The sequence below is a fragment of the Phalaenopsis equestris genome, unplaced genomic scaffold, assembly GCF_001263595.1.
Source record: "Phalaenopsis equestris unplaced genomic scaffold, ASM126359v1 Scaffold000765, whole genome shotgun sequence".
NCBI classification, from domain to species: domain Eukaryota; kingdom Viridiplantae; phylum Streptophyta; class Magnoliopsida; order Asparagales; family Orchidaceae; genus Phalaenopsis; species Phalaenopsis equestris.
In genome coordinates, this window is record NW_018165205.1 from 1,242,917 (window position 1) to 1,269,187 (window position 26,271).

At 37.4% G+C, this 26,271-nt stretch overlaps 2 protein-coding genes across 4 annotated transcripts in view; one reads left to right on the forward strand and one right to left on the reverse strand.

Moving 5' to 3' along the window:
- Positions 1 to 863, reverse strand: part of LOC110031072 — a 1,001-nt gene extending 138 nt beyond the window's left edge. The window contains exon 1 of the mRNA XM_020734112.1: positions 14 to 863. Coding sequence (XP_020589771.1) covers positions 17 to 625 — 609 coding nt within the window. The 5' untranslated portion in view covers positions 626 to 863 and the 3' untranslated portion in view covers positions 14 to 16. The remainder of the gene's footprint in view (positions 1 to 13) is intronic.
- The window catches only part of LOC110031071 (WAT1-related protein At4g19185-like), a 27,918-nt gene continuing 2,297 nt past the window's right edge, over positions 651 to 26,271 (forward strand). Inside the window, exons 1-6 of one of the 3 annotated variants that reach the window (XM_020734110.1) lie at positions 651 to 708; positions 15,650 to 16,121; positions 16,336 to 16,339; positions 16,438 to 16,601; positions 16,694 to 16,979; positions 18,931 to 19,086. In XM_020734110.1, the coding sequence (XP_020589769.1) occupies positions 15,925 to 16,121; positions 16,336 to 16,339; positions 16,438 to 16,601; positions 16,694 to 16,979; positions 18,931 to 19,086 (807 nt within the window). In that variant the 5' untranslated portion in view covers positions 651 to 708; positions 15,650 to 15,924. Of the gene's footprint in view, positions 709 to 15,649; positions 16,122 to 16,335; positions 16,399 to 16,437; positions 16,602 to 16,693; positions 16,980 to 18,930; positions 19,087 to 26,271 lie in introns of all 3 variants that reach the window. The other 2 variants (XM_020734111.1, XM_020734109.1) reach the window with 2 other exon arrangements.

Genomic DNA, 26,271 nt, shown 5'->3' on the forward strand with positions numbered 1-26,271 from the left:
GCGGCGGCGGCGGCGATCAGTGAGACTTGGAGCTGCAGTGTAATCGGACGGCGGTGCCATTCAAAACCCCGAATCTTAGAGCGCAGGAAAGACGCGTCCACAGCTTGACGGACGCAAAGACTCCAACCCTCCACCTGGTTCTGACCTGACCCTCCAATCGGAAACTGATAATCCCTTCCTTGAGGGACGCATCCACTGCCTCTCTCGCCGTCTCATCAAGCGGCACCGCCTCCGACCTCACCACGTAGTTGAGCGCTGCCGATCCATTCTTCTTCACGCTCAGATCCTCCGCTCGCAGCTGGGCCAGCTCGATCCCCCCTTCGTCGAAGCGCAGGGCTAACTCCAGTTCCGACAAAGTGACGTGCGCTCGCATGTTGGGATTGACGGCCACAAGCGTGAGGGACAATTGAGTGGTCAGCAGACCCATCTGGTCGTAGTCGAGGACATCCAGATGGGCGGTCGAAACCCTAATGTAAGGGGTCTTGGGTTGGTAGACGAGGAAGATGGCAAAGATAACGAGGCCGATGAGGATGACGGCCACAGCAAAGCCCGCGCAGATGATGGCGAGCGCCCAGATCAGAGGGTTGGTGCGGTCGCCGCGCCGTAGAATGAGTTTCGGCGCCATGCCATGTATGCGAGCGCGGGCGGCCGCTATGTGAGGTCACCATAATATAATCAATTGATTAATTAGCAGAGCACGTAAGGAAGGTATATGCCATCTTCTTCTTCTTCTTCTTCTTTCATCCTTTTTATTTTTTTGCCAATTCCTTGCTCCAGAGGGAAGACATGCATCCATACATAATTTCAACAATATGTTTATATATATTGTATGGTTTGTAAAAGCTATAATATCAGTAAATTTTCCAACAAATCAATTTTGTTTTATTATATGGCGCAAGTCATAAAAATCACATTAACGTTGCCTAACTGACTTTTGGTTCAAGGGTCAGATAGGGGGTTAAGGCGAGTGACTCGATTCCTTCGCTGCTCAACGACTGAAATGGGCTGTCGAGTTGATGATTATGAGTCATCAACTCATTTACCTTGATCAACTCATGAGTGTCAAGTATGGTTGAGATCATTCATCTACTTGCAAAAGGGACCAAGTCCGGCTTAATGTTTGGGAAATCAGCTCAGTAAAAGAGGACAACTCACCCTAAGGTCGAATTGTTTAGCGCCAAATTATCTCAATCTCTAAGGGTAATGTTAATTATAATATCAAAGTCATAAGAATACAAGAATTGATCAATTAGGGATCTTTGGGGAACATGTGTAATGAGTTAGTCTTGTAAAATATGAAAAGACAATGTATAAATAGAGCTTAAATCATGTAAAATGGACATTTTTTCCCATCCATATTTCCAAAAGAAATAAAGACTTCCTTATCGTCTAGCCCATTCTCTCTCTTTCCCAACTTTTTACTTGAGGTGTGAGTTTGTTGATAAATCATGATCCAACATCATAAACGGTACTACGAGTGTAGATCATATCACAAACACTAAAAGGAGTTGTGTAAGAGCATAATTAAATAATAGAAAAGTTGCTAGCAATATGGACCGCACTTGAGAGTTGACTTAGCAATTCAATGAATTGAAAGAATAGATAATGGTGGTGATAAGAGAGATGCTAGCATTGATGTCATGGGACATGCACTTCCTCCTCATCCAGAAGCTGCAACACTACAGGAAAATACAGGATTAGCGTCAGACATTTCTTACACTAAATTGGCCTATTTTCGATGTCAATTGAGTTTAGCATTATATTAGCGTCAAAAAAATTACGACATTAAAATCGGTGTCGCTAATTAATTTTTGCGTCGAATAATTTTTAACATCGGAAGATTCCTTCGCTGCGAATTTGCATCGAAAAATTGATCGACGCTAGGCTAATATCATTTTAGCTTCGGGATTGGAATTAGTGCCCACCAGAGTCAACCCTAATTAGCGTCAACCAATTCTGACGCTTTTTCACCAATTAGCGTTAAATTTGCGTGGTCAAGTATCAAACAAAATATTGTTTATTTAGCATCGAAATATTTCGACGCTAACTCGATGCAAACCTGTAAGTAGAAAAAAAAAATACAACATAACAATTAGATTTCCACAACTAGATAAATAAACACAAGCGACATATTATGAAATTTATCTATCATCAAAACTGATAAAAAAATATCAAACTAAATTAAAGATAGATAAAACAAAGTGTTCAATATTCGAGTTCATAACTATATCAACAAGGAAAATGCAACAATGTAAAAAATATACAATTAACCCTTATGGCGGGAGAACATCAACAAAGAAATAATAAAAAAGCTAATCATGTTTTTCATCCTCCTCAACAACACTCATACGCTGCTTGCCCCGATGATTAAAACTCTTTGTCACGTGTGATAGACCATTTTTGACCCTCTGCTAGCCTTCACGCATATGTTGGACCTCTTTATTCATCATCATGACCCGTCTAACATGCTCCTCATGCTCAGCCTGTAACAAGCTATGACCGCCCATCGTTGCATGGGAGCGCTCGACTTCAAATGTTATCCCCTTTGAGCCCAGGCTGTTCACCCTCTCCTTCTTCCCCGTCGCCTGCATCCATAGCTCGAAATCGGATTGAGCAGTGGTAAAATGGCTAGCACTGCTGCTGGCGGCTGGCGAGGTCTGGCTATACATCTCCCTCTTATCTCTCCCGAAGTTGCTTGTCTCCTTCTGCATAATAAAATTCAAACATTAATTAGCATTTTAAATATTAAAAGTCCCTCAAAAAATAATAAAATTAAATATTTTATCTACATTAACACGACAAGAGTTGTTGGATACCCGTTACTGTGTGTCTAGGCGCCGATATGTGAGGACATGCGACTCTACAGTGGATGTCGCTCGGTCAAGCTCCTTAGCCTGTATACATGCATGATAAGATCAGAAAAATATATTTCACATAATTACATAAATTTATAAGCTTTTGAATATTGAGATAATCTTATCAATCTTCGGTAGTACTTTTAGAAGGTGAATTTTGTTTCCAATGTGGAGTGCATTCTACTGATTTGTTTGGCTTTTTCTTTGGTATTCTAGAGATACCCATGCTCTGTTTAAATTAGCCTAGATTTCCTCACCAAACCAACTTGCAAATAAGTTTTACCAACAAAGATGAAAGTACCATCTTATTTTGTGATAATCAAATTATTCTACAACTAATAATTACAACACCATGCATGCAAACTTAACTACATAAAAGAAGCTTGGGTGTTATATGAAATATAACAATCAATATAGTTCAATATTATTACCCACAAACATGCAAAAAAGTCTCTCAAAACCTTGAGGAAAAGCTAAAAAGAGGAGAGGAAAAGGAAAACAATTATTTATGTCTAGTCGCCCTTCATATCCATCACTAATGCGAACCACTACGCTCACATGATCGCAGACAACATGCCTCTCAACAACTCAGCACTGCATATCCTTTTTCTTACAACTAAACCCTATTGCTCTTCCTGCCATCCTTAGTCCAACAACTACATAGAAGAAATCTAAACACACTGCCATAGTGAGAGCTCATCCTTGTTCCCTCATAGCCATCATAGCCGGAGTAAGAAGTGTGAGTTTTGTCTTGTTTAGCTTATGTTTGGAGAATGCATTGGAGCTTGTTGAGTAGCTTCGAGAGATTGGGAATGGAAGTATCATGCTTAGTTTGGATTTTGGATTTTATGTTTATTTTGTTATAAACTAGAATTACTTCAATATATAATACATTCAATAGTATATGACTATATGTCTCTCTCTCTCTCTGCATGTGTGTGTGTGTGTGTGTGTGTGTGTGTAATCTTTTCTTGTGTTAAGCATGTTTGTAGACTAATCAAAGAATGTAGTATGACATTCCAATAATTTTGATTTGTGCCTTAAGTTTGAATATAGTATGCTGACCCACTTCTTTCCCCATTTCTTTCCTTGTTTCTCCAATCGAAGTCCCAATCTTCTCATCTCTCCACTTCCTACACTTTCGCCAGAAACTCCCAATTCCTACTTCACCCTTTAAACCGAGTGTTACCCTCCTCCTTTTTATCTCACTTCTCTCTCTCTCTCTCTCTCTCTACTGCATGCCACATAATTCTAACGTATTTAGTATTTACATGTCTAACAGCTAAGTTTTAAAATTTTCTTAATCTACTATGCTAAACACTTCTTACCCATTTAAATGTCTAATACTTAAGTTTTATTAATCAACATACATTCTACACATTTTTTTAAATATACATGCGTGCCACACAATTTTTACCTATTTACATATTTACATGTGTAACACCTATCTTTTTTTTTTTTTCAAAATAGATATGCATATCACACAATCCTTATGTATTTATACGTCTATCCTTATGTATTTATCTGTCTAACACCTAAACTTCAAATTAAAAAAAAAAAAGGTTTTTCACATGATAACAACATCAAATATTTGCATTATAGATATAACACCTAAACATGAAATATACATAAAAGGGAAACATAAAATTTCAAAATTTCAAGAAAAAAATTATCAAAAGATTAAAAAGAAAAAAAAGCATCAAAAGCTTAGGAATGAGTTCACCTTAAAAGATACAAGATTTGGCCGGTGGAAAAGTTCCAGAAGTCGCTCGAGATGGCTGGAATCACCAAATTTTGTCGGATTCACCTAGGAGTCACAGTTTGCCGCCCGCACTGCATAGAGAAGAATTTTAGAGGAAATGAAGTTTCGGTCGGAAGGGGGACGTTTTTAGGGCTTTTGCGTCTGAAATAGCGTCAGAATTTTCCAAGGTTATTAAGTAATTTAAAAGCGTAGGAAAATTCAGACGCTAAAAGGACGTTATCCCCGCATAAATGCTTTTATCTTCAGAATTAGAGTTCAATAATTCCAACGATAATAAGTAAATTTAGGGTCAAACAATGATGACACTAATCCAACGCTACAACGTCGATTCAACGTCATCGGTTTGACACAATTCTTTTGCGTTGAAATTTTTAATCTTAAAACGGCGCGCGACACTGAACAGACACAAATTAGACGCTAATTTTGCGTTGGAATTGAGTTTGAAGCTAATTTTGATGCCAGTTTTCCTATAGTGCAATACGACAAAGGGTACTCACCGTTGGCACTATAGGAACACCATCACTTGCTCTAACATATGAGGATGATATTTACTATCCTAACAATGCTACTTCAGCCTCGTCTGAGTATGAAAGAAGAAGAACTGAAACTCCATACTATACCAACTAGAGAATGCTTTTTCCTAAGTGTTCTTTGAAGCAAGAGCACCAACAAAATTTAAAATTATATCCTTGGAATCTTATTGAAGGAGATTTGATCCCTCTAACAACATTGCATCGTTCGAGTCTATTGTCTATTTACTTAGGATAAATTATGCTTTGAAGTATTATTCATTCTTCATGACTTTAAAGAAATTGGAGCTCAAGTGATTTAACAGTATGTTGTTATTGATAATTACCTCCCATGTAGACTTCGAGTTCATTTTCATAGTGCAATTTGTTAATGCATAGAGGTTGCAGAAGAGCTTAAAAGCACTGTTATGAATTCTTCAAGGACCAAGAGATACTTTGCAATTTTTTGTTACTCACCTTCGAAGAGAAATTTTGGAGGTTAGAGACCTCGAACCAGCAAATTTCCATGTTGCATTGGCCCAAGGGTTGAGGGAGGGCCCCTTCTATTATTCACTTGACTTGCGACAACTTAGAACCCTGGCAGACTTATTGAAAATAGCCAACAACTATATTTATGTTGAAGAGTACAATTCTCTTCCCGTTACCACCAGTACAAGGCACTAAAAGCAACGCCCATCAAAGAAAAGTTTTTTTATCAAATAAGCAGAGGAGTAAGTTGTTTTGCATGACTTTTAACAAAATTAGATTTCAAGATGCGACGTCCACATCCTTTAGGGAAAGCATGCATTTCTAAAAAAGTAGAGGTCGTCCATTAGAAGGGTGAGTTCAATTCCAGGAGTGTAAGATTGGTCACCGATTAGAGATATCATCCTCGTGCACTTACTAGTTGCTTGTGCAAACTTCCTTATGAGTTTAAACGGTAGATGTGCAAGTTCAATTCTAGGAGTGTCAGATTGGTCCCCTATTAGAGAGGAGATCACATCGTGCGCTTACCCGTTGCCTGTACAAACTTCGAGTAAAGAAGTTTGTACAATGGCTGAGATAGTGTCTATCATTCAAAACAAGAAGTATTTTTGAAAATCAATTCCCATGAAAGCTAGAGGTCATCTGATATTGTGTGTATTATCATGACCAGAATCGTAACTCTAAAGAATGTCAACACCTCAAGATTCTAATTAAAGAATTGATCAAATTAGAAAATTTGAAAGAGATTGTTGTACTAAGAGTGATAACACGGAGGCAAGGGAAAGCAACCGTCAAAGAAAATATAATGAACTAGCTTGGGCTTAGATGATCCATATTGCAAGAATCGTATCAACCATTATCAATGGAGCTGGAATAAAAGCCTCCAGTTAGTCAAGCCTTAAGAGGCTCTACTCAGGAGAAATGTGCTTGGAGACCTCATCTCTTTGCCAAGTCATGAGCTAGTCACCTATTATCTTCACTAATGAAAACCTACCCGACAAGGGAATCCTTATAATGATGTCGTGGTGATCACTGCATTATTTGCAACTTAGTTAATATGTATCATTCTTATAAATGCAAGGAATTTTGCCAATATCCTTTCTAAAAATATTTTTGATAAAATGAATTTGGGTTCATGACACTTGTTCTCAAATTGAGCCAGCTAAATGATTTTTTAGGAGAGAATAAAGAAGTTGTGGGAGTCATAACATTATCAATCACTTAGGGAGAAAAAAGATTAGTTTTTTTTTACCACAATGGTCAATTTTGTTGTAGTCAACTCTAAGACAACCTATAATGCATTTTTTGGTCATTCACTCCTTAACATTTTTAAGGCAGTCGTCTTAACATACTATATTGTTGGAACATGCCCTATCAAGTTCACCATAAAGTGGAGAGTTATTCAGAACTTGGAGCGCAAATGAAAAAATTAACGCATATTGTATTCATCATGTCAGCTTATCAATTCTATCATAAATATCCTATTCAAATTTTACAATAAATATTTATTTTTGATTCGTTTCACAGTGAAAAATAAGTCATTCGATTAGCACCCAACAATTATAGAATGAATTTTCACTTATCAATATTCAAGCACTATAAAATCTCTCTAACTGAAATGGTTATATTATTGGATCATAGGTCGAGCCCATGAAACTAGACTCCTACCTTTTCATCAAAATCACTTTTATGTTGAGTCTAAATGACTACCTCTGCGAAGACTGTGACATATTCACATGAAGTTTCAACTATTGAGAATTCACTAAGAAAAAAACTCAAGGGAATTAGTATTGTAAGGCTTGAACCAAAGCAACTATTGAGAATTCACCACAAAACTATTTTCAATCAAGTAACCAAAGTCAAAAAAAATTTTGGGCTAAGACATTATAACTCGCCACTATTAATTCTCCTGGCTCACTAGAGTTCCACCAAAAAAGACAATACATTTTTTTATTTGTTTATATGCAATAGTTATAGCTTATCCTATAAATTTCTTATTGATTGGTCATGTGCAATCTTAAAGATATATTGAAAAAATTTTAAATGTTTTCTTTTACATGAAAATTTTGGAAGCCAAATTTAGCAAATCTGCTTTGCAACATAATTCAAATTACTGGCAAAACAAGTAGTATACAAGGAACAATAAAAGTGTACTAAGGAGAAAAATATCACTATATTGTAGAATAAAATGATTATAATATTAAAAAAAATGAGAAAAGAGAAAATTTACATAAGAGTTCACCATAGCACAACAATTATATGTTGGTCAAACTTATCTCACTATAATTTTCATAATTGCTACTCTTTCTTTTAGAACTATTATTATCTAGCATTTCTCTAAACTTATCCATACTAGATCATTCTGAAGAGGGAACTTGCTTTTTGACCAAGTTCATCGAGAGAAATATTATTCCTTTGAAGAATTGCTTTTTTATTGTACTTTTCTGTATGAAGCTCTTAGATAGTGACCTCATAACATCCTCGTGAGTCTGTAAGGTCATCATTTACTTATTAACTCATTATAGTTTTCCTCATCTTAGAGATAGAAGATGAGTTGATGGTTGGGCCTCGACTGTAGGCTAGTTGAAGTGCCTCATCCGACTTCACATTCCAATCCATCGAACGATCAATCTGAGCCAACAAATTATCCTCATATAATCTCCAAATTTTTTCACTTCTCTTTAGCTCACCTGACTACTTATGGCCAGGAGTTTTCTAGGAAGAGTGACTCGTTTTTACTTTTTTAAAGTACGAGCTTGTCCTCTGGGGGTGATAGCTTCTACATATAGGTGAGCTCCTGGAGCCTATATTTGATAGCTTCTTCATCTTTTTTATCTCTCATTTTTTCCATCATTAATGGTTGATAGCATAATCTCCACCTGATTGTCCCTCTCAGCTGCAAGAGGGTCGACCTCTTTAGTCGTTGAAGGCAAAATTTCATTTAGGACCATCTGTTGAGTTGTGGTCGAAACAACCTCTTATCTAGTTAATTGTTAGGTGATCTGCTCGACCGTAAAAGGTCATTGGTTCTTCCTGGCTGTCACTAGGGTATCTTTCTGGACAAAGTTGCGTTGTTTATCCTCCCTTTGATACCTAAAAGAAATTTGTTCCTCGTATTATCATTAATTCCTTAGATCCTTCCTTTTGAAGAATTGCCTCAAAAAAAGCCAGAGACTGAATAATTTAGTGAACCAGAATAGTAGATGTTGTCTTTTTGTTCAATCTTTTGAAAGTAAAACCAACATATACATTAAAATAATTTAAATAAATACTATTTGAAAGACAAACCGATACCAGAGTCAATTGAAGATTCTATAAGAAAATAAATTTCCTTACTCAAACCAATCAAGTAAGATTCTAAACAAGAATAGAAAACACAACGAACGATCAACAACTTGCTAGGGTCAGAAAGGGCGATGGGATACTTGGACAGTGGTGAGACCGGCTCAGGGAGGTGTACGGTGCGGTGGAAGTAGCAAGGAAATGGAGGAGGGCTTCACGGGTGGTAGAAGGGGGAATTGAGATGCTGACAATCACAGTGAGAGCAATAATGGGACATGTAGCCTAATAGAGGCTGAAAGGGATGTGGCAGCTTGACAGAGAGATAAGGAGGGGTTGACAACAAGCTGAAAAGGTGCAGGTGGGGTTTACAGTGTCTCAGCATGTTGGAAAAAGAAAAAGGAGAGGTGATCAATGATTGAAAGTAGGAACTGGAGGTGTCTGTAATAGGACTGCTACTAGGGAAAGGATTGTGTGGGTAAAACAAGTAGAAGTCATCACCACGTTGAAGCAAGATACAGTCAAAGCATCACCTGTCCTCAGATACAACCATAGCAAGGGAAAATGGTTGTCGATAGGAATATAAAACCAGAAAAAGATAAAAAAAAAGCAAGCAACAAATATATAATAGATGATAGTGTAGGAAGGGGAGGCCCCTCCTCTTTGGCTGTAAGGCAAGCCCTCTTGGGTTGCAAGAACAATAGGAAAGGGAGGCCCTCTCCATTGGGCGACATGGTAAGCCTGGGCCGATCGGTTGATCTTAGTCTCTCTGATTATACTGGCTAGTTCAAACCATCTACTGCTAGTAGGCCTGCAACAGATACACCCTACAGAGTTGAAGGAGTTTCAACTTCATTCATCGAAGTTGTTGGCTCCTCATAGCATGATATCAAGTTCACGATGTTAAACATAGCATACATGTTGTAATCCTCTGGTAGGTCAATTTTACAGGTGTTTTCATTCAACTTGCAGAGTATTTTGAAAGGCTCATCTGCTCTAGACTAGAGTTTTTCAAATGCTCCCACTAGAAATCTTTCCTTCTTCAGTCGGATCTACACTAGGTCTCCCTCCTGAAAAGTCACATTCATCCTAGTCTTATTTGTCTGAGCTTGATATTTATAGTTCTGCTTTGTGATCTCCATCCCAACCTCCTCGTGTCGCTTCTGAATATTGTGAACTCATTTCTCAGCATCCTTATCGATCTCTGATGCTGACAGGAGTGGTATTAACTCGAGTGGAGCGAGCTACTTGTGCTTGTACACAATCACGAATAGAGTATGCTCTGTAATTTGACTCATAGATCTATTGTACTTAAAATCTGCTTGAGATAGAATAAAATCCAACTTCTTGATTCTCTTTCCCACAAAACATCTCAGAAAGTTCCCCAAAATCCTACTTATTACCTCTGTCTGTGGGTGAGCTGTTAAGCTGAATTGAAGCTTGGTGCCTAGCTTTGCCCACAACATTCTCAGAAGTGACTCAGAAATTTGATATCTCTGTCTGAAGTGGTGTTCATGGGTATACTGTGTAAATTTCATAGCCTCCTAGAAGTAAAAATCAGTGACATGTGATGCATATAATATCTGGTGGTAGGGTATGTAGTGCACCATCTTTGAAAATTGATCCATCACAACCATCATGGAGTCCTTGTTCCATTGTGTCCTTGGAAGACTCACCACAAATTCTAATGAAACATTCACCCACGGTGCCTCTGATATTCGTAATGGTGTGTATAATCTAGTATTTTATCCTCTGGTGTTGGCTATGTGAGAAATCTGACATCGCCTGACATGTCACTTAGCATATCTCGTCAGTCGAAGCCAAAAGAAGTGCTATCTCATGAGTGTGAGAGTCTTGTCTCTGCCAAAAAGAGTATCCCATCACAATCATTCCTAGGATGTTAACATGAATGGCCTTTTGAGACTATAGTGAAGTTTTCCTCGCAACTTGAAACTGGTTCTTGTAGTCTTGATGTTTGAATGAGATGTGTGAAGACTATCCCACAACAATCATGCCTGGAACATTGCGTGAATGATATTTGGAGTCTGGAGTGTTGGTTTCCTCCCTCCCTCACATTGAATAATGCTTCAAAAGGTGCAAAGGAGGTTCCTTCACCAGATAGATGATATATATCATCTATAAACAAAGTAGGGGCTCGACATCTCAAACTTGAAGAAAATGCCAAACAAAACTTTGTTTCTTATAGACAGTGTCAAACTGATGTGTTTTGAAAAATTTGTGATTGTTGAGTAATAAAATAGTGTCTCAATATAGTATGAGATCCATCATAAATGTAGATAAAAAAAATGTTGTAGGATAAGACATTGCAAATTTTATGTGAAAAACCCTGGAAAGAAAAAAATTACAGGGCCTGATGTAGTCAAAGTAATCCATTAAGAAATTGTAAGTGCATAGACCCACTCTCCTTTTGGATTACAGAAGATGAAATTACACTATTAATATACATCAGTTGGCTCAATAATAATAATCATAATATGTTGTGAAGGTCATAGTTGATTGTTATAGAGTCAGTAGTCCATCGTGAATATTGTAGATGATGGTTGTAGTGCTAGTTTATCATAGAGGTCAGTTGAAAGTTGTGATAGTAGTTGGTCATGTAAGTTGTAGGCGATAGCTTCAGGAGCGTTGGTTGTCCACAATGTTTGTAATAGGGAGTTGTGATAGCATTCATAGATCGTAGTAGATCACGTAGGTTATGCTTGACAATAATAATGTTTGTAGACCACAGAGTTGGAGATGGGAGCTGCATGAGATGTGAGTTATGTAGACTGTAGTTGGTCACATAGATCATAGTGATGAGCCATAATAACATCCGTAGGCCACAGAGGTCGGAGTTGAGAGCTGCATGAGCTATGGACGACAAAAGTCATAATTGGTAACGTAGACAGTAGTGGTGAGCCATAATAATTTATGTAGGTCATATAAGCCACACTTAAGAATTGTACGAGCTGTGAATCACGTAGACCATAATTGGTTACATAGGCAGTAGTGTTTAGATACACGGAGAGAACTTTAGAAGTGCAGAGAAAGTCATCTTATGTGGAGTATGTTAACATCTCAGACTTGAAGGCTGTGTCAAACAGAACTTTGTTTCCCACAGACAGAGCCAAATTAATGTGTTTCAGAAGATCCACAATGGTAGAGTAATAAATTTGTGTCTCAGTATAGTGCGAAATCCATCATAAATACAAATAAAAGAAAATTAGTAGGATGAGACATCACAATTTTTACGTGAAAAATCATGGAAAGAGAAAAAAATCGCAAGACCTAGCATTATCAAAACAAACCACTAAGGAATTGTAAATGCATAGACCCACTCTCCTTTTGGATTAGAGAAGATGGAATTACAATATTGATGTAGACCTACTGGTTCAATAATAATTGACTTAATATGCCACGAAGGCCATAGTTAATTGCTATAGAGGCAGCAGTCCATCATGTATGTTGTAGACAATGGTTGTTAGTGATATTTTGTCATAGATGTCGTAGTTGAAAGCCGTGCTAGTAGTTAGCCGTGTTGGTCGTAAGTGATAGCTTCAGGAGCGTCGATTGACCATGTCTTTCATAATAAGGAGTTGTGATAGCATTCATAGGCAGTAGTTGGTCATATAGGTTGTAGTGCTTAGCTACAATAATATATATAAACCACAGAGGGTGGAGATGGGAGTTGCGTGAGATGTGAGCTACATATACCATAGTTGATCACATAAATATGATGAGCCACAATAACTTCATAGGGCAGAGGCATGAGTTGAGAGTTGCATAAGCTATGAACCACGAGGGTCACAATTCGTCACGTAGACTGTAGTGGTGAGTTGTAATAATGTATATAAGACATAGGCTAGATGTGTGAGCCACATAGACCATAATTGGCTACTTGTATGTGGAGTATGATATTACACCGTCTTCGTGGTGGGTCGTTACACTGACTTTGGGGTGCAACGTTGCACCATATGTTAGGCTCATCAATGCACCGTATTCAAGGTGTATAGTTACACCATATTTGGGGTATGATTTTACACCGTATTAAGGGTGTACTATCACACCACGTTAAGGATGATGCACTATTACGTAGATTGTTTCATTAATCTACTACATTGGTCCTTACTATGTATGGTGCTTTGTTATTTTGCAACATACGTCATGACTCTTTAATGGGCTTTGTTTCCAATGAGCAGGGACAACCAACGGTGGTCGACGAAGATTAAAAAATAGTGGTCGGCACTGCGGGAGCAGAAGCATTTGTGGGGTCTTTGATCCAGAACCGCACTGGAATTCGACTCCTCCCGATTCAACTCTAGCTCTACGTCCATCTCTTATTTTCCTTTCATGAAGAGGGTAAGACTCTATTTATATAATCTGGGAGAGACCTCCTTGCAAATAAGAAGGGAGTCCATACCACTTCATCGGACAATCCAGGAGATTCCCTTGATCTGTTGATATTATTTTTGGATACTTAAGTACCTTAATGATGTTTGAATTAAGTGATCTTGGGTTAGTTGGGCTCGTCGTGTCAAGACATTCGATTTGACTATAAGCTTGTCAGATTTGGAATACATTTGACATTCCAATTAAGAATAAAAAAATTCTAAAAGTGGCCTAAGAACTTGGTTCAGGCTTGATTTGACTTGAATTGGATCAATTTTAGTGCCATTGGGTCCATCTCGTTGAGCCAGTCATTCTGACTGTTAGTTTGCTGAAATCAGAGTTTTGGATGATCTATATTTAGATTTTGAATATTTCTTACTAAAAAAAGCTCCAAGACTCATTCTAACCGCCTCGAGATTCATTCCAAAGAACAAATCTCATTGATGATGTATCAATAACATAGGATTGTTATCATAATAAGGGATGATTAATGCATTTGAATCTAAAATATAAAAATTTTATTTACAAAACGGTCAAAGAAGAGATCAAGATGATGAGGTGTTAAAAGGGATTATAACAAAATTTTATTGTATATAGTTTTGAGAGAATATAGATTTAGGTTTCGGCAATAGGATAAACCCTAAACCCTCAAATCATGTGTGAAGAAGAGCTTTGAGGAGTGAAGTTCAAGCAACGTTTCTTTGTTGAAACAATTATAGGAATTTGAGGGGAATTATACATAGAGATGTAGTCTAGTCGAGTCAAGTATGTTAGGGATTAGACTTGGCTTGATTAGATCGTAAGTTGTTCATGTTCAGTTTGAGCTTGGACGTGCTTCAAAAATATGTTTATACTTGGCTTGCTTAAAATTTTTAATGTTCACACTTGATTTGTACATGACTTATTTATATTAATTAAAAGTTAAAAATTGAAATGAGTACTTAAATCGTCATTTAAAACTAAACATTTGATTTGTACATGATTGTTTCATATAAAAATAGTAAACAAAACAAAATTTTAAATATGTATTTGATTTTTTATATAATTTTTTTAGCAATTGGTCTTACGAATTTAAATAATTAAGCAACATAATAGATTTTAATTACATCTAACTTGTTAATACCAAGTATATAAGATAATATATAAGTTGCAAATAAGTTTTTTGAAATCAAGTAACATAAATTACTACTAAAAAACTAGTTTATTGACATAAATCTCCGAATTTATATAAATTGATATTAAATTATAATATATTACTATTAAATATATTATTAAATATGTTCTAATTAGTCAAACTTTATTTAAATAATATATCATGCAAGTATAGAATATTTAACAAGTTATTTATTGAACAATAAACAAATTTGTTCATGAACTTTTTTATTTACTAATTTGAATTATTTGAGCTTCGAGTTTTTAAAAAATGATTGAACTTGTTTATTTACTAATTTGAACAAATATTATCCTTTATTAATCGTCTCAAATTCGAGTTGTTCTTCAAGCGCATTGGCTCATTTACAACCCTAATTATACCTCACACTTCAATAATTCTGAACTAAAATTTTTATATCAAATTTTGAAAATTTAATTATAGGATATATATATTTACCATTTAAACTGAACTTATCACCAACCTGTTGTTGAATCCCACCTGCAAAGCAAAAAAGCCGAAAAAAAAAGAAACAAGAAGGCATGATTTATAGGCCATTTAAACTAAAAATATCACCAACCGGTTGTTGAATCCCACCTTGCAAAACCAAAAAAACGAAAGAAAAAGATTAAACTAAAAGTCATGGCTTACAGGCCTAGAAAACCAGTTCGAATCGTCGGTTCGACAGGTTCGACAGGTTTGACCGTCCAGCTCAGGCTGACTCAATAACAGACATCTGCATTGAAACGGATTGAGCTGACCTGAAACCTGCAAAAAACAGCCCTTGTTTTTTAAAATTTCAGTTTTTAAATTTTTTATAAAAAAATTAAAAAGTGGCACTTTCAATGTGATATGAAAGAATTGGATGGTATAAATGTAAAAATTAAAGAATATATGTTAGATATATAAATACAAGACATGAGTAAGATATACATACATACCCCTAAAATTTTTTAAAATTATTAGTGTGATTCTTATATTTCATATTTAAATCTTTTTAAATTAATTGTTATTAATTTTTAAAATAACATACTATAAAATTATTATCAAGTTAGTTATATAAATATTGAGATATTTATTTTATATTTTACAGTCAATTTTATTTCAAATTACATCATTTTTATCACATTTAAATAAATTTATAAATTAGTAAGACATTCGGTTGAATCATAATTCATTCTCAATTTAATTTTTCAATCTTGAACCTTTTGCTTTACAGATTCAATATAAATATCCGGTCCGATATTGCTGAAGCAGTTTAATAAGTTGATTGACATACTTGCCGAATTCATGTTGCCCTGGGCTGCTGAAGTTGTCATCGCCGTTTGCTATCTAAGGAGGGGAGAGGAGGAAAAATTAAGGAGACGGTGTTTCTCGTATAGGAGTATCAAGTGAACGGCAGCACACTTCGAGGCAATACCTAAGCCGATCTCGATCGTCTTCTCTCTTGGTCCTCTTCCTCTTTAAGGAGAGGGAATAGTGAGTGTGTCCAAGATGGTTGTAGTTGGTCACGGGGGCAGTGAGGTGCCCAGGGCCCACATGGCGATGGCGACGGTGCAGGTGATCGCCGCTGGCTATCACGTTATCGCGAAGCTTGCGCTTAACGTTGGAATTAACCAGGTGGTCTTCTGCGTCTTCCGCGATCTCCTCGCACTTTCCATCCTCGCTCCCATTGCTTTCTTCCGAGACAGGTTCTCTTCTCCTTGCCCCTCTTGTCGTCAAATTGGTTGTGTGCGATTATAGGGATTGTCCTGATCTCTCTTGTTATGACTATCGTTTATGAAAACAGTCGTTACATAGCATGTTTCTCTGCCCTATATTTCTTACTTGATTACTGTTTTCTTATCATTCCGTCTTATTTGAAGATGTGCTTCTCTTGTCTGACTCAGTCCTAATGGTTAACAGAAAGGTTCGAGCTCCAATAACATCCCGTCTTCTTCTATCATTTTTCATTTTAGGATTGACAGGGTATGCTGATTGTTTTATTTGAATTGGGATATATGCTAGGAGTGTTTTGCAGATGAAATAACTGATATTGGAAAAAATTTTCCTAGGATTTTTGGTAACCAGCTTTTATTTCTTATGGGCCTTAGCTACACAAATCCAACATATGCTGCAGCTATTCAACCTGCAATACCAGTGTTTACATTTATTTTGGCTGCAATCATGGGGTTAGTTATAATGAGTTCAAGTCACAACATTTCAGAACTCTGAGTCTACATTCTCTCTTTGCTCATCTTAGTTGAATTTTGTATAATTGCAGCACTGAATCGGTTAACTTCCGCGTGTTGGAAGGTCAACTAAAGATTATAGGCACACTTGTATGCGTGTTAGGGGCTGTACTCATGGTTTTGTACAGGGGTCCAGCTATATTTGGAAAAAGTGGCTTTGATTTGATCGCCTATAATGAAATAAGTGCCAGGTCTCAGCCTGAACCGTCTGGATGGTTACTATCTTCTTTGAATGAATTCGGGGTTGAACAATGGCACATTGGTGTCATATGTTTAATTGGAAATTGTTTGTGTATGGCTATTTATCTTTCTTTACAGGTACTGAATTTAGAACCAACCATTTTCCTTTAGCTTGAATGAATTATTTCTTTTTGTCACTCATTATAGTAACTAATACTTATATATGTACCTATAAAAGTCTTAGAAAACTATAGTACATACCTCTTACCCATCTTATATCACCCATCAAAATACTTCTATGAATAACAATCGAACTAATTAAGAATTGTGGTGTTAGTTACCTTATTTTTATATTTGTGTGTAGAGCTCATATATATATATATATATATATATATATAGGAAATTACCTCTATGCAGCATTTATGGGTTGGTTTATATCTGATTATTTTGTATTTCAATTTACACAATTTTCAAATACTGATTTGTATAATGCTTTTCCTGGCATCAACCTGTTGTTTGGATTTTTTTTTCTGCAGTTCTGGAAAGAAATTCTTTGAAGCTAAATGCATATTCAATATATTTATCTTTCTTTTTACAAAATATTGTATTTTCTTGTAAACGTAGATCTTGTGGCTAAAAAATTGCGTTGACTAAATTTAACACAAGATGCAATAACAGTCAACAAACAACATAGGTTAATGAAGATGAAGCATTTACAAATTTAATCCTAAACTGTTTAGATAAGGATAATGATAATGATGGTATTAAATTAAGCTCAAGTGGTTGAATTCCTCCTCCATTTCAATGAAACAAAGAAAAAAAAAAGATAAATGATAGAGCAGTGTCTAATGTAACTTGTGCCAGACATTTCAAGAGGTGCCTTAATTAAGTTTTTTACTGCATTTGATTTTAATGGAAAGATATATGGGCAAATGTTAAACCAAAAAAGGATGGCAATGAGTCGTGGATTGCCAAACTTTCCTCTTCGCGGTTACTTAAAAAAAAATTTACTACTACTTTTCCCCCCCAAAAATTTCAATGCAATTGCTTACATGCCTGAATGCTATATTTTAGTCTTTTCCAGTAAGTTAGTTTTGATTCATTGGGGAGTGTTAAAGCTATAGTACTCAGGTTTGTCATTCAGTTTAGGGAGGTTTACCAATTTTATCATACAAGACCATCAAATTAATTCTTTTACTATAAAATATGGGGATGGTGGCGTTTTTATTTTTAAGAACCGTCTTGCCTTCGATTTTAGTAGTTAGACTTGGATAACAGAGATGATTTTGTTGATTGTTTATGGTGTTTTCATGTAATCAGTTTGAATCCCATATTTCTCCATTCTCTGCTATGGGCTACCCAAGGCTACCCAAGCAATTTTTGAATGATTTTTGAATGAAAAAAAAAAAGTAAAAACTGTTATGCTATTCAGAATGCATGTGGGGTAGGTTTTACGGGGTAAGGGTGATTTTGTTAGAAGACTGTTGCCTCCACACCTTATCATAAATCCATTTGTCATATCTCCTTGAATAAAATTATTTACCTATTATGAAAGGCTAATGATAAATTGTGTCATTTTGATTGTTATGATTATTCAAAGTTCTCTTTTCTCCTTTGTTCTCTACAATGTACTAATCCAAAACTTTTCTCCTGTTACTTGTGTTTCATTTCCTTAAATTGTGATCTGTTCGTTTTGAAGTATTTTTTTATAATTCTATAATGTGATGGTTAATAACATGGATACTTAAAGGCTCAATTCTGCTTGTTGTGAGATTTGGCCTTTAGAGCTGATAAATTAAGTTATGATACAATTAACAGAAGATTGAAATTCTTTTGGCATTTAAGTTGATATGTTGTTGGACAAACTGAGTTTCATGTCACACCAATTCTTGTTAATATAGCAATTGGATAATACTACTGTTCCTGTTGTCTTATTTAACAAAGCATGCTTTTAATAAATGAAAATCTTCAAAAAAACAATACTCAATCTATAAAGAGCTATTGTATTATTGAAAATATTATTATCTCCCATACACCTTCCTCTTTCATTTCTTGATTTTATTATTTTTACTTTCAATAATTCTTTCAGGCTCCAGTTTTGGCAAAGTTTCCTGCCAGCTTGTCTGTGACAGCATACTCTTATTTCTTTGGTGCTTCCTTGATGTTGTTAACAGGAATTTTCACAACAACCGATTCAGTCGATTGGATGTTGATAGAGTCTGAAATTATTGCAGTTCTTTATGCGGTGAGTTATCAATATTTATTTAATCTGTAATTTTCTTTTTGAATTGATATTCTCTTACTTGCTATAGCTCTTATTAATTTAGTATCATGGTATTAAACACTTGTTCTCATATGTACCACTTTTCTTGGGTCCAATTTCTGTCTTTTTTTAAATACAGAACCAAGTCACATTAACACTTTAAGCTTTTAGCTATGAAGAGCTTACAATTTCATAGTTTTTAGGGTTTAGATTTTTCTTTAAACGAAACAATTTCTCTGGCTCGATTTTCGTACTGACACCACTTTCTCTTAGAGTAAGTTTCATGCAACTTTGCCATTTTGAACATTTAATGTGCACTTTTTTAACATTTTAGAGGAAAATTCTTTCATACGATCAACAGATTATTCTTTACTGAACTTGCTCAAATTTAAACGCATTGCATGCACGATTGGTTGCGACTGTCAAATATTTAAACTATTTATTATGATACATACATAAGAAAAAAAATAAAAATAATAAGGTGCCTAAATAGATGTTAAAACCCTTTTTCCCAATTTTTACTGACATTTAAAATCATTTTTAACCAGCCAAAAATGTGTGATTTAGCCATCCAACTTATTTGCTTATTTCTGATATTTTCTTTCTAAATTTCCCTGAACTTTTTCAATTAAAATCATTTTATATAATGTTATACCCAAAGAAGTAATGAATGGCCGATAGGTATAGTCAAATTAGCTTAGTGAATTAGACTCAACCCAATCAACGTCTACTTGTCTCTTTTATAGAAGAGACAAATGAAGGGCACTTCATTCAGTTCTAGAGTATGGACATTGATTGTCAGGGTTGCTTTATTGTTGAAAATGGTTAGGGAAAGTAATAAATCTTATGGTTGTATATTAGAAAGCTTGATTATAGGGAATCTAATAAATATATTTTCTATATTAGGTAACCTAATTAGAGAAGATTTAAAATTTTTCTTTCATTAGTGATATTCATAATCTATAGAGATTAGAGTGTATATAAATATGTAACATATATTTTCAATGAATAAAAAATGAAAGACTTGCTTTCCTTCACATAGTCTGCTCCTCGATGTGGCTTCGTTCCTCACATGCAAATGCAGCTTCGTTTGTGTCATTCGAATCACCATCATTTTGAGAACACGGGCTCCGTCCGTTAGCCTGTAGGCTTCAACTCCTCTTGCCAACCCCCTCGGTGCCCTAGTTCAGCTATCGAATATGATGGCATCTTGAAGTTCCCCATGCTCTAGATCTTACAATCAATTGAATTGGTGCACGAGAGTTTTCGATCGCGGAGCTACTTTTTGTTTTGATGCTTCGAATGTTTTCAATCTAGAGTACTTCGAAGGTTTTCGATTATGGGGGTTTATTGACCTTACTTGACAGTTTTGTAGTTCTCAACCGGGAAGTTGTCCTTATTTTTGAGTTTATTCTAAGAGTTATAGTTCTTGTAGTTGGAGCAAACTTCAATGCTAACATTACCTATATGAAACCTACAAAAATTGCGAAAGCAATAATCTAAATTAATGACCCTTGAAGAGGGTTGAGAATAGTTATATTTTCTGGCCTCGCGGGACCAACTAAACAGTGAAATAGGAGAAAGAGTAGCTTGAGATAGAGTCTAGGGTGTCAGTTAAGCAGGGAGGCTGGACCGACCGACTGACTATTGGGCGGGAAGTACGCCCCTTCGCCACCCCTTCTGCTACCTATCTTATTATATTACTTATTGTTTTAGCGTTCAATTTTTTGTTGAAATTTCTGTTTGGATAGCCGTCGCGTTCCCATTTCCCTTCTAGAGCTATATTCGACGGCAAGAAGGTGTTCCAGCTGTAACTTGTCTTAAGTAGTATGTATATTCCCCTTTTCACCAACCATGTTGCCATTTGTTTGTACCCTCCACTTCTTAGTTTCCCAGCCGCAATCCCCTCCGACCGACTAGACAACCACCATAATTCCCCTTCACACCTTACTGTCGTTACCGTCAAACCCTCACTGCCTTCCAGTGTTTTCATCCTTCCAGCTAGCACGCCCTGCTCACTTTCTCTTCAGACCCATCCGCACATACCACTACAGTCCTTCCTCCTGTTGCCACCCCCAACTAGGCCAGCCTCCCTTTGCCATTAGTCAGCCCATCCCTTCTTCCCCCTCCACAACCAGGCCAACACCCTGTTGTCATACCTGGCTGCCCCATTGCAATCACCATTCTTACTACTCTGATCACCTCCCTACCACCAACGACAAACCCCAACAACCACCTTCTGAACCCTCGAATCGCAGTACCTTCACCTCAAGTTATACCCTAGTTTGTGTTGTGTTGTTGTTTCTTGTTTTCAAGTGTTTGTTTATAACCTTTTTGAATTTCAGGAATTATATTTATATTTCTATTGTGGTTTGGGTTAACTCCGTTATCATTTGATATCATAGCTAGTTTATACCTAGTTCTATCATTAGGTTTCCTAGCATCCACCTTACCCCTCCACCAAAAGTTTTCTTTCTTGTTCCCAAACCATAGATAAATTTTAACTTAACCCTAATTTTCCTACTCCGTCAATTACTCTCATACACCCAGTTTCACCACGACTCCTAAACCCTTACCATGTCACCAAGGAGATACATGTCGCACCCTATTCGAGATGAGATGTAGCGGAGATTCGTCGCTTTCAGCAAAGACTGACCAAGATGGATGATGGGATCTAGGGGGATATTATCCTCAACCGAGATCTGGAGGGTCGAAGGGGAGAAAGGGACAAGAGATTTGAATCTGTTCCATTGAGAAGACTTCACTGATGAGGAATAGAGGCCCTGACACTTCGGAATTTAGTATCAAACAAGGCCGCAAGAGGAGACCTTTCGGAGGACAGAGATTTCGACATTAAGTGGATCTACTGGAGTTTGTAGGTATGGATCCATACTATTTTCTCGACTGACTGCAATCTGTCGATAGAATCTTTGAGTATAAGGATGTGTCAGAGGATAAACGAGTAAAACTAGTAGCCATCAAGTTGAAGAAGTGTGCCTCCTTGTGATAAGGAAACCTATAGAGGCAGAGAAAGAGAGAGCGGTGATAAGATCGCCAAGTGGGAGAAGATGAGGAAGGGTATGTAGAGGTAATACCCCCGCCACCCTACCACCTTCAGGATAAGACCCCCCTGCCGAGATATTTATCTCTCTGTCTATCCTTTTGGCTGTTGTCAATCACTTCTCCAGCTCCTACAACAGACCCCCACATCTTCTATCGTCTCCCCACAACCGCCAGCAACCTTCTAGCTTGCCACTGTTCCTCTAGCTTACTTCTTACAGCTCCTTGCAGGCTGCAGTCCCCTCTTCCACTGCTGTCAGGCACCTTCCTGCTCTCGTCCAGCCACTACAACCCCCTCATCCACTGCTACTAACCACCTTCCTGCTCCCATCCAGCCACTGCAACCCCTCCAACTTGCTGTCCAGCCCTTTTAGACCCTTCCTGGCAGCCCTCTGGCACCCTACAACAACTGCCGTATTGTTCTGGCTTTTCCCATCGTTGTCAGTGCTTCCCCGTTCGTTGACCACTCTCCGAAAGTGTTGGCAAATCTTCTCAGCTACTATCCTACTTCTTCCATAGCTGCCCCCACTTCTCCGACCTTCACCGCAACCACCGATCCAGCCTCCAATGACATTCTTGCTTCTTATAAGTTACGGTTTGACGTCGTTACTATTGCCAATCTGCTGTCCTACTTTTTCCACAGTAACCCCCACCTCTCAGGCCTTCACCATAGCCGCCAATCCAGCCTACCCTCACCGGACTCCCTTCTAATCAAGCGTGTTGTGTCTTCTTTGTTGATTCATTAGTTGTAATCCTTCGTTTTGTGTTTTTGTTTTTTGTATTATTTTTCGTTATTTTGAGCCTTCATTGTAATCCTATTTTAAGTCGATAGTAAAATTGTGTCTTGCGTAGTAGTTGGGTTAACTCCGATATTATGTATGCTCACAAGTGGAGGAAAATCCTTAGGTATTTTGGGGATGGTGCAGTCGCTAGTGGGATCAAGGTGTTTTTCATATCATAGTTGAGGAGACTCAAGTCCTGGGAGGTTCCAACAGTTCCATCACCGACAACGATAGACAGAAGCTTCGACGAATGAGGCTGAAGCTCCCCTAATCTCAGGTGACTGACGCGAGGGTTTCACGGTGAACTGATCGGTTCAGTGGGAGCAGGGAGGTTGGATCGGTCGGCTGACTATTAAACAAGAACTACACCCCTTCCCCCTCCTCCTCCCCTTGCCTATCTTATTATAAATATGTTGCTTATTGTTTTAGGGTTCAATTTTGGGTTAAGTTTATGTTTGGAAAGCCGTCGATGTCCCCCTTTTCCCTTCTAGAGTTGTATGTGACTGTGAGAAGGTGCTCCGACTGTCACTTATTCGAGGTGATGTGTGCTTACCATTCTCTCTTTGCTGCCATTTTCCTGCATCCTTCCTTCTCTCTCTCCCAGTCATTATCCCCTCCAACCGACCAGACAGCCACCGCAATACCCCTTCCTACCTTACTACTGTTGCCATAAAACCCTCCCTAATCTTCCAGTGTTTCCGTCCTTCTAGCCAGCGTGCTCTTCTCCCTATCCCGTCAGACCCAACCGTACATACCACCTGCAATCCTTCCTCCTGTTGCCACCCCCAGCTAGGCAACCTCCCTTTGCCATAAGGGTTATTTTTGAAATATGCTTTTCTTGGAGTTCAAAATTTGAACTCCATGTAACTTGTACTTTACTTGGGAAAGAAATCTATTCCAAATATTTTAATAATTAAAAGTAGAGCACAAGGTTAGTTATATATAAGTTGGAGTTACAAATAAGTATGCTTAATGTCAGTTAGAAATAAAGATGGTAGAGGACATGCTACAGATTGATTTTCACGTATGGAGTTACTAAATATTTAATTTAAAAGGTCTCTTAAGCTGGACTTAAACCTATGATCTATACCTTGAAAATCAAGGAGCATATCTCATAAACTAAAGCTTTTTGGTTTATATTTAAGTCTCTTTTTTGTTCTGGAAACATTGTTGTTAAATATGTAAATGACTTCAGAGCTCATGGGTCTTAAGAGTAAGGCTGTCAAAATGCTCATTATTTCTCAAACAGTTCATATTAGACGTGTTAAGAAGCTCGTTTTGGGTTTGTTTGCTAAGTTAATGAGTCAAACACGAACAATTTTCCTGCGCTCGATATATAAACGAGCCGAACACGAAAAAATATTTATTCATATATATATATATATATATATATCAAAAGGAGGTATTTGGAAATACCGTCCTTATATATATATAATGGGCACCTATGGCATCGTCTTCCTCGCTCGGCTCTGCTAAGGTTTCGCCCGATGACGAACACTAGCAACAGTTACGGCTTCGCTCTCTCGCTCGTGTGTTTCCTCTCGGCTTCTTCGCTCTCAATTCTGTTTGTCTCCCCCGTTTCTTCTCCGGCTCTGAGACGAGGCTCGTCTCCCGCTCGCGTGTTTCTACGCTCGATTTTGCTCCTCTGCGACGCGTCTCGCCGCTCGCTGTTCTGCGGCTCAACCTCGCGGAACTGCTCGCGATCGCTATTTCTGCGTTCTCTGCGCTCGTCCCTTCTCACTGCGTCGTCCCCTTTTTTAGCTTCGGCTATTTCGACGCGATTTTTTCGCTCGTCTGCTTTCTTCTCTAAATGTCGCACCTTTCCTTGAGGATGATTTCGGACAAATCATATGCAGCTACCATTGCCAGTGTCCAAGCCTCAGGCACACCAAAATCATCATCTTTTCCTCCTTCGTTTGAGTGGGCGGAGGACATCAAGAAACCTACTAGGAAGAATGAAAAGTCTGCCATCTTTTTTACAGAAGTTAAAGGTATTCAACTTGCTTACTCCTGTCGTCTGAATTTAGTTGGGAAATTTCCGGTGTTAGATATGTAAATATATAAGAATTGTGTGGTTTATATGTAAATGCCCCAATTAAATAGTTGTTGAGGATAGAATGAAATGGAGATATAGAGTTTCAGATGAAAAGAGAAGAACAATAGCGAAAGTTTATGCATGGAACCAAACTAAAGATTTATCTGGAAGATTAATCTATACGTCCACTTCTTTTGATTTGTAGTGCATTTTCTCGCACGATTATAATCAAATCAAAAGGATTCGTCTCCCTGGTCTGAAATTTTATTATTTTCTTCAAAAAGTGTTGTGTTCTATTGCCTCAGCTTATAGTAGCTTATGGGAAGCCACTCAAGACGGACATTCCTACCCTTAATTTGTCTTGTCCTTCTGAAGCAGAGTACTTGTTGAAAGAGACATCACTTCACCCGCTTCTGACCCGCTTCTGAGGAATCTGGTTGAGCACACAACATCAGGGATATTGGCAGAAGGTAGAGCTCGAACATTTTCCATCGTATTGTTCGAACTGTCGTATGTTCGGACACTCCAGTTCTCAATGTCATTATCTACACCCCCAACTCAGACCAAAAAATCAAACTGCTCCGCTAGAGGCTGTGATTCCATCTTCTCATGACCAGGCAGACTATATGACAATTATTCAATCCCCAGTTGTAACTCCCTCTTCTTTGGACCTCCTATCATGGGGGAGAAGGAGTTTCTTCAGACCTCGTCTGCCCTAGAACTTATCACTGATAATACAGGTGAAAATACTTCTACTGCTTCACAATCGCCTCATCAGGTTCAGAAAAATAAAAACATCAGGTTCAGAAAAATATTAATATTACTCAGGCTCATGGGGATCAAGACGTGCAACGACCTACACCTATCCGACCACCTTTGGAATCTACTGATCAAATGAATTAATCATCGGATGAGGAATGACAGGTCTACAAATCTAGGAGGAAGAAGAAAAATGAAGATCTACTTGAGCTTAGGAATTTGATGGATGATACTTTGGTTACTACGGGCAATGATACACACCTTACCAATTTGTTAGCCTGCTCACTTCCGAGAACTAGAGGCAGGAGGACTAAAATGGGACGTCCCTAGCACTTTTGTGCTCTTTTGTGGCTTTTTGGTTTTTTATATTTTTGTATTTTTGCTTTATTTGGGTTTTGTGTGTGATGTATTGTATGAGTTGGGCTTTCTTTTAGGTTCTCTCATACAACATTTTTGTATCTTTTTCATATTAATATATTTGTCTTCGGGCTTTTTCATATATATATATATATATATATATCACACCTTACT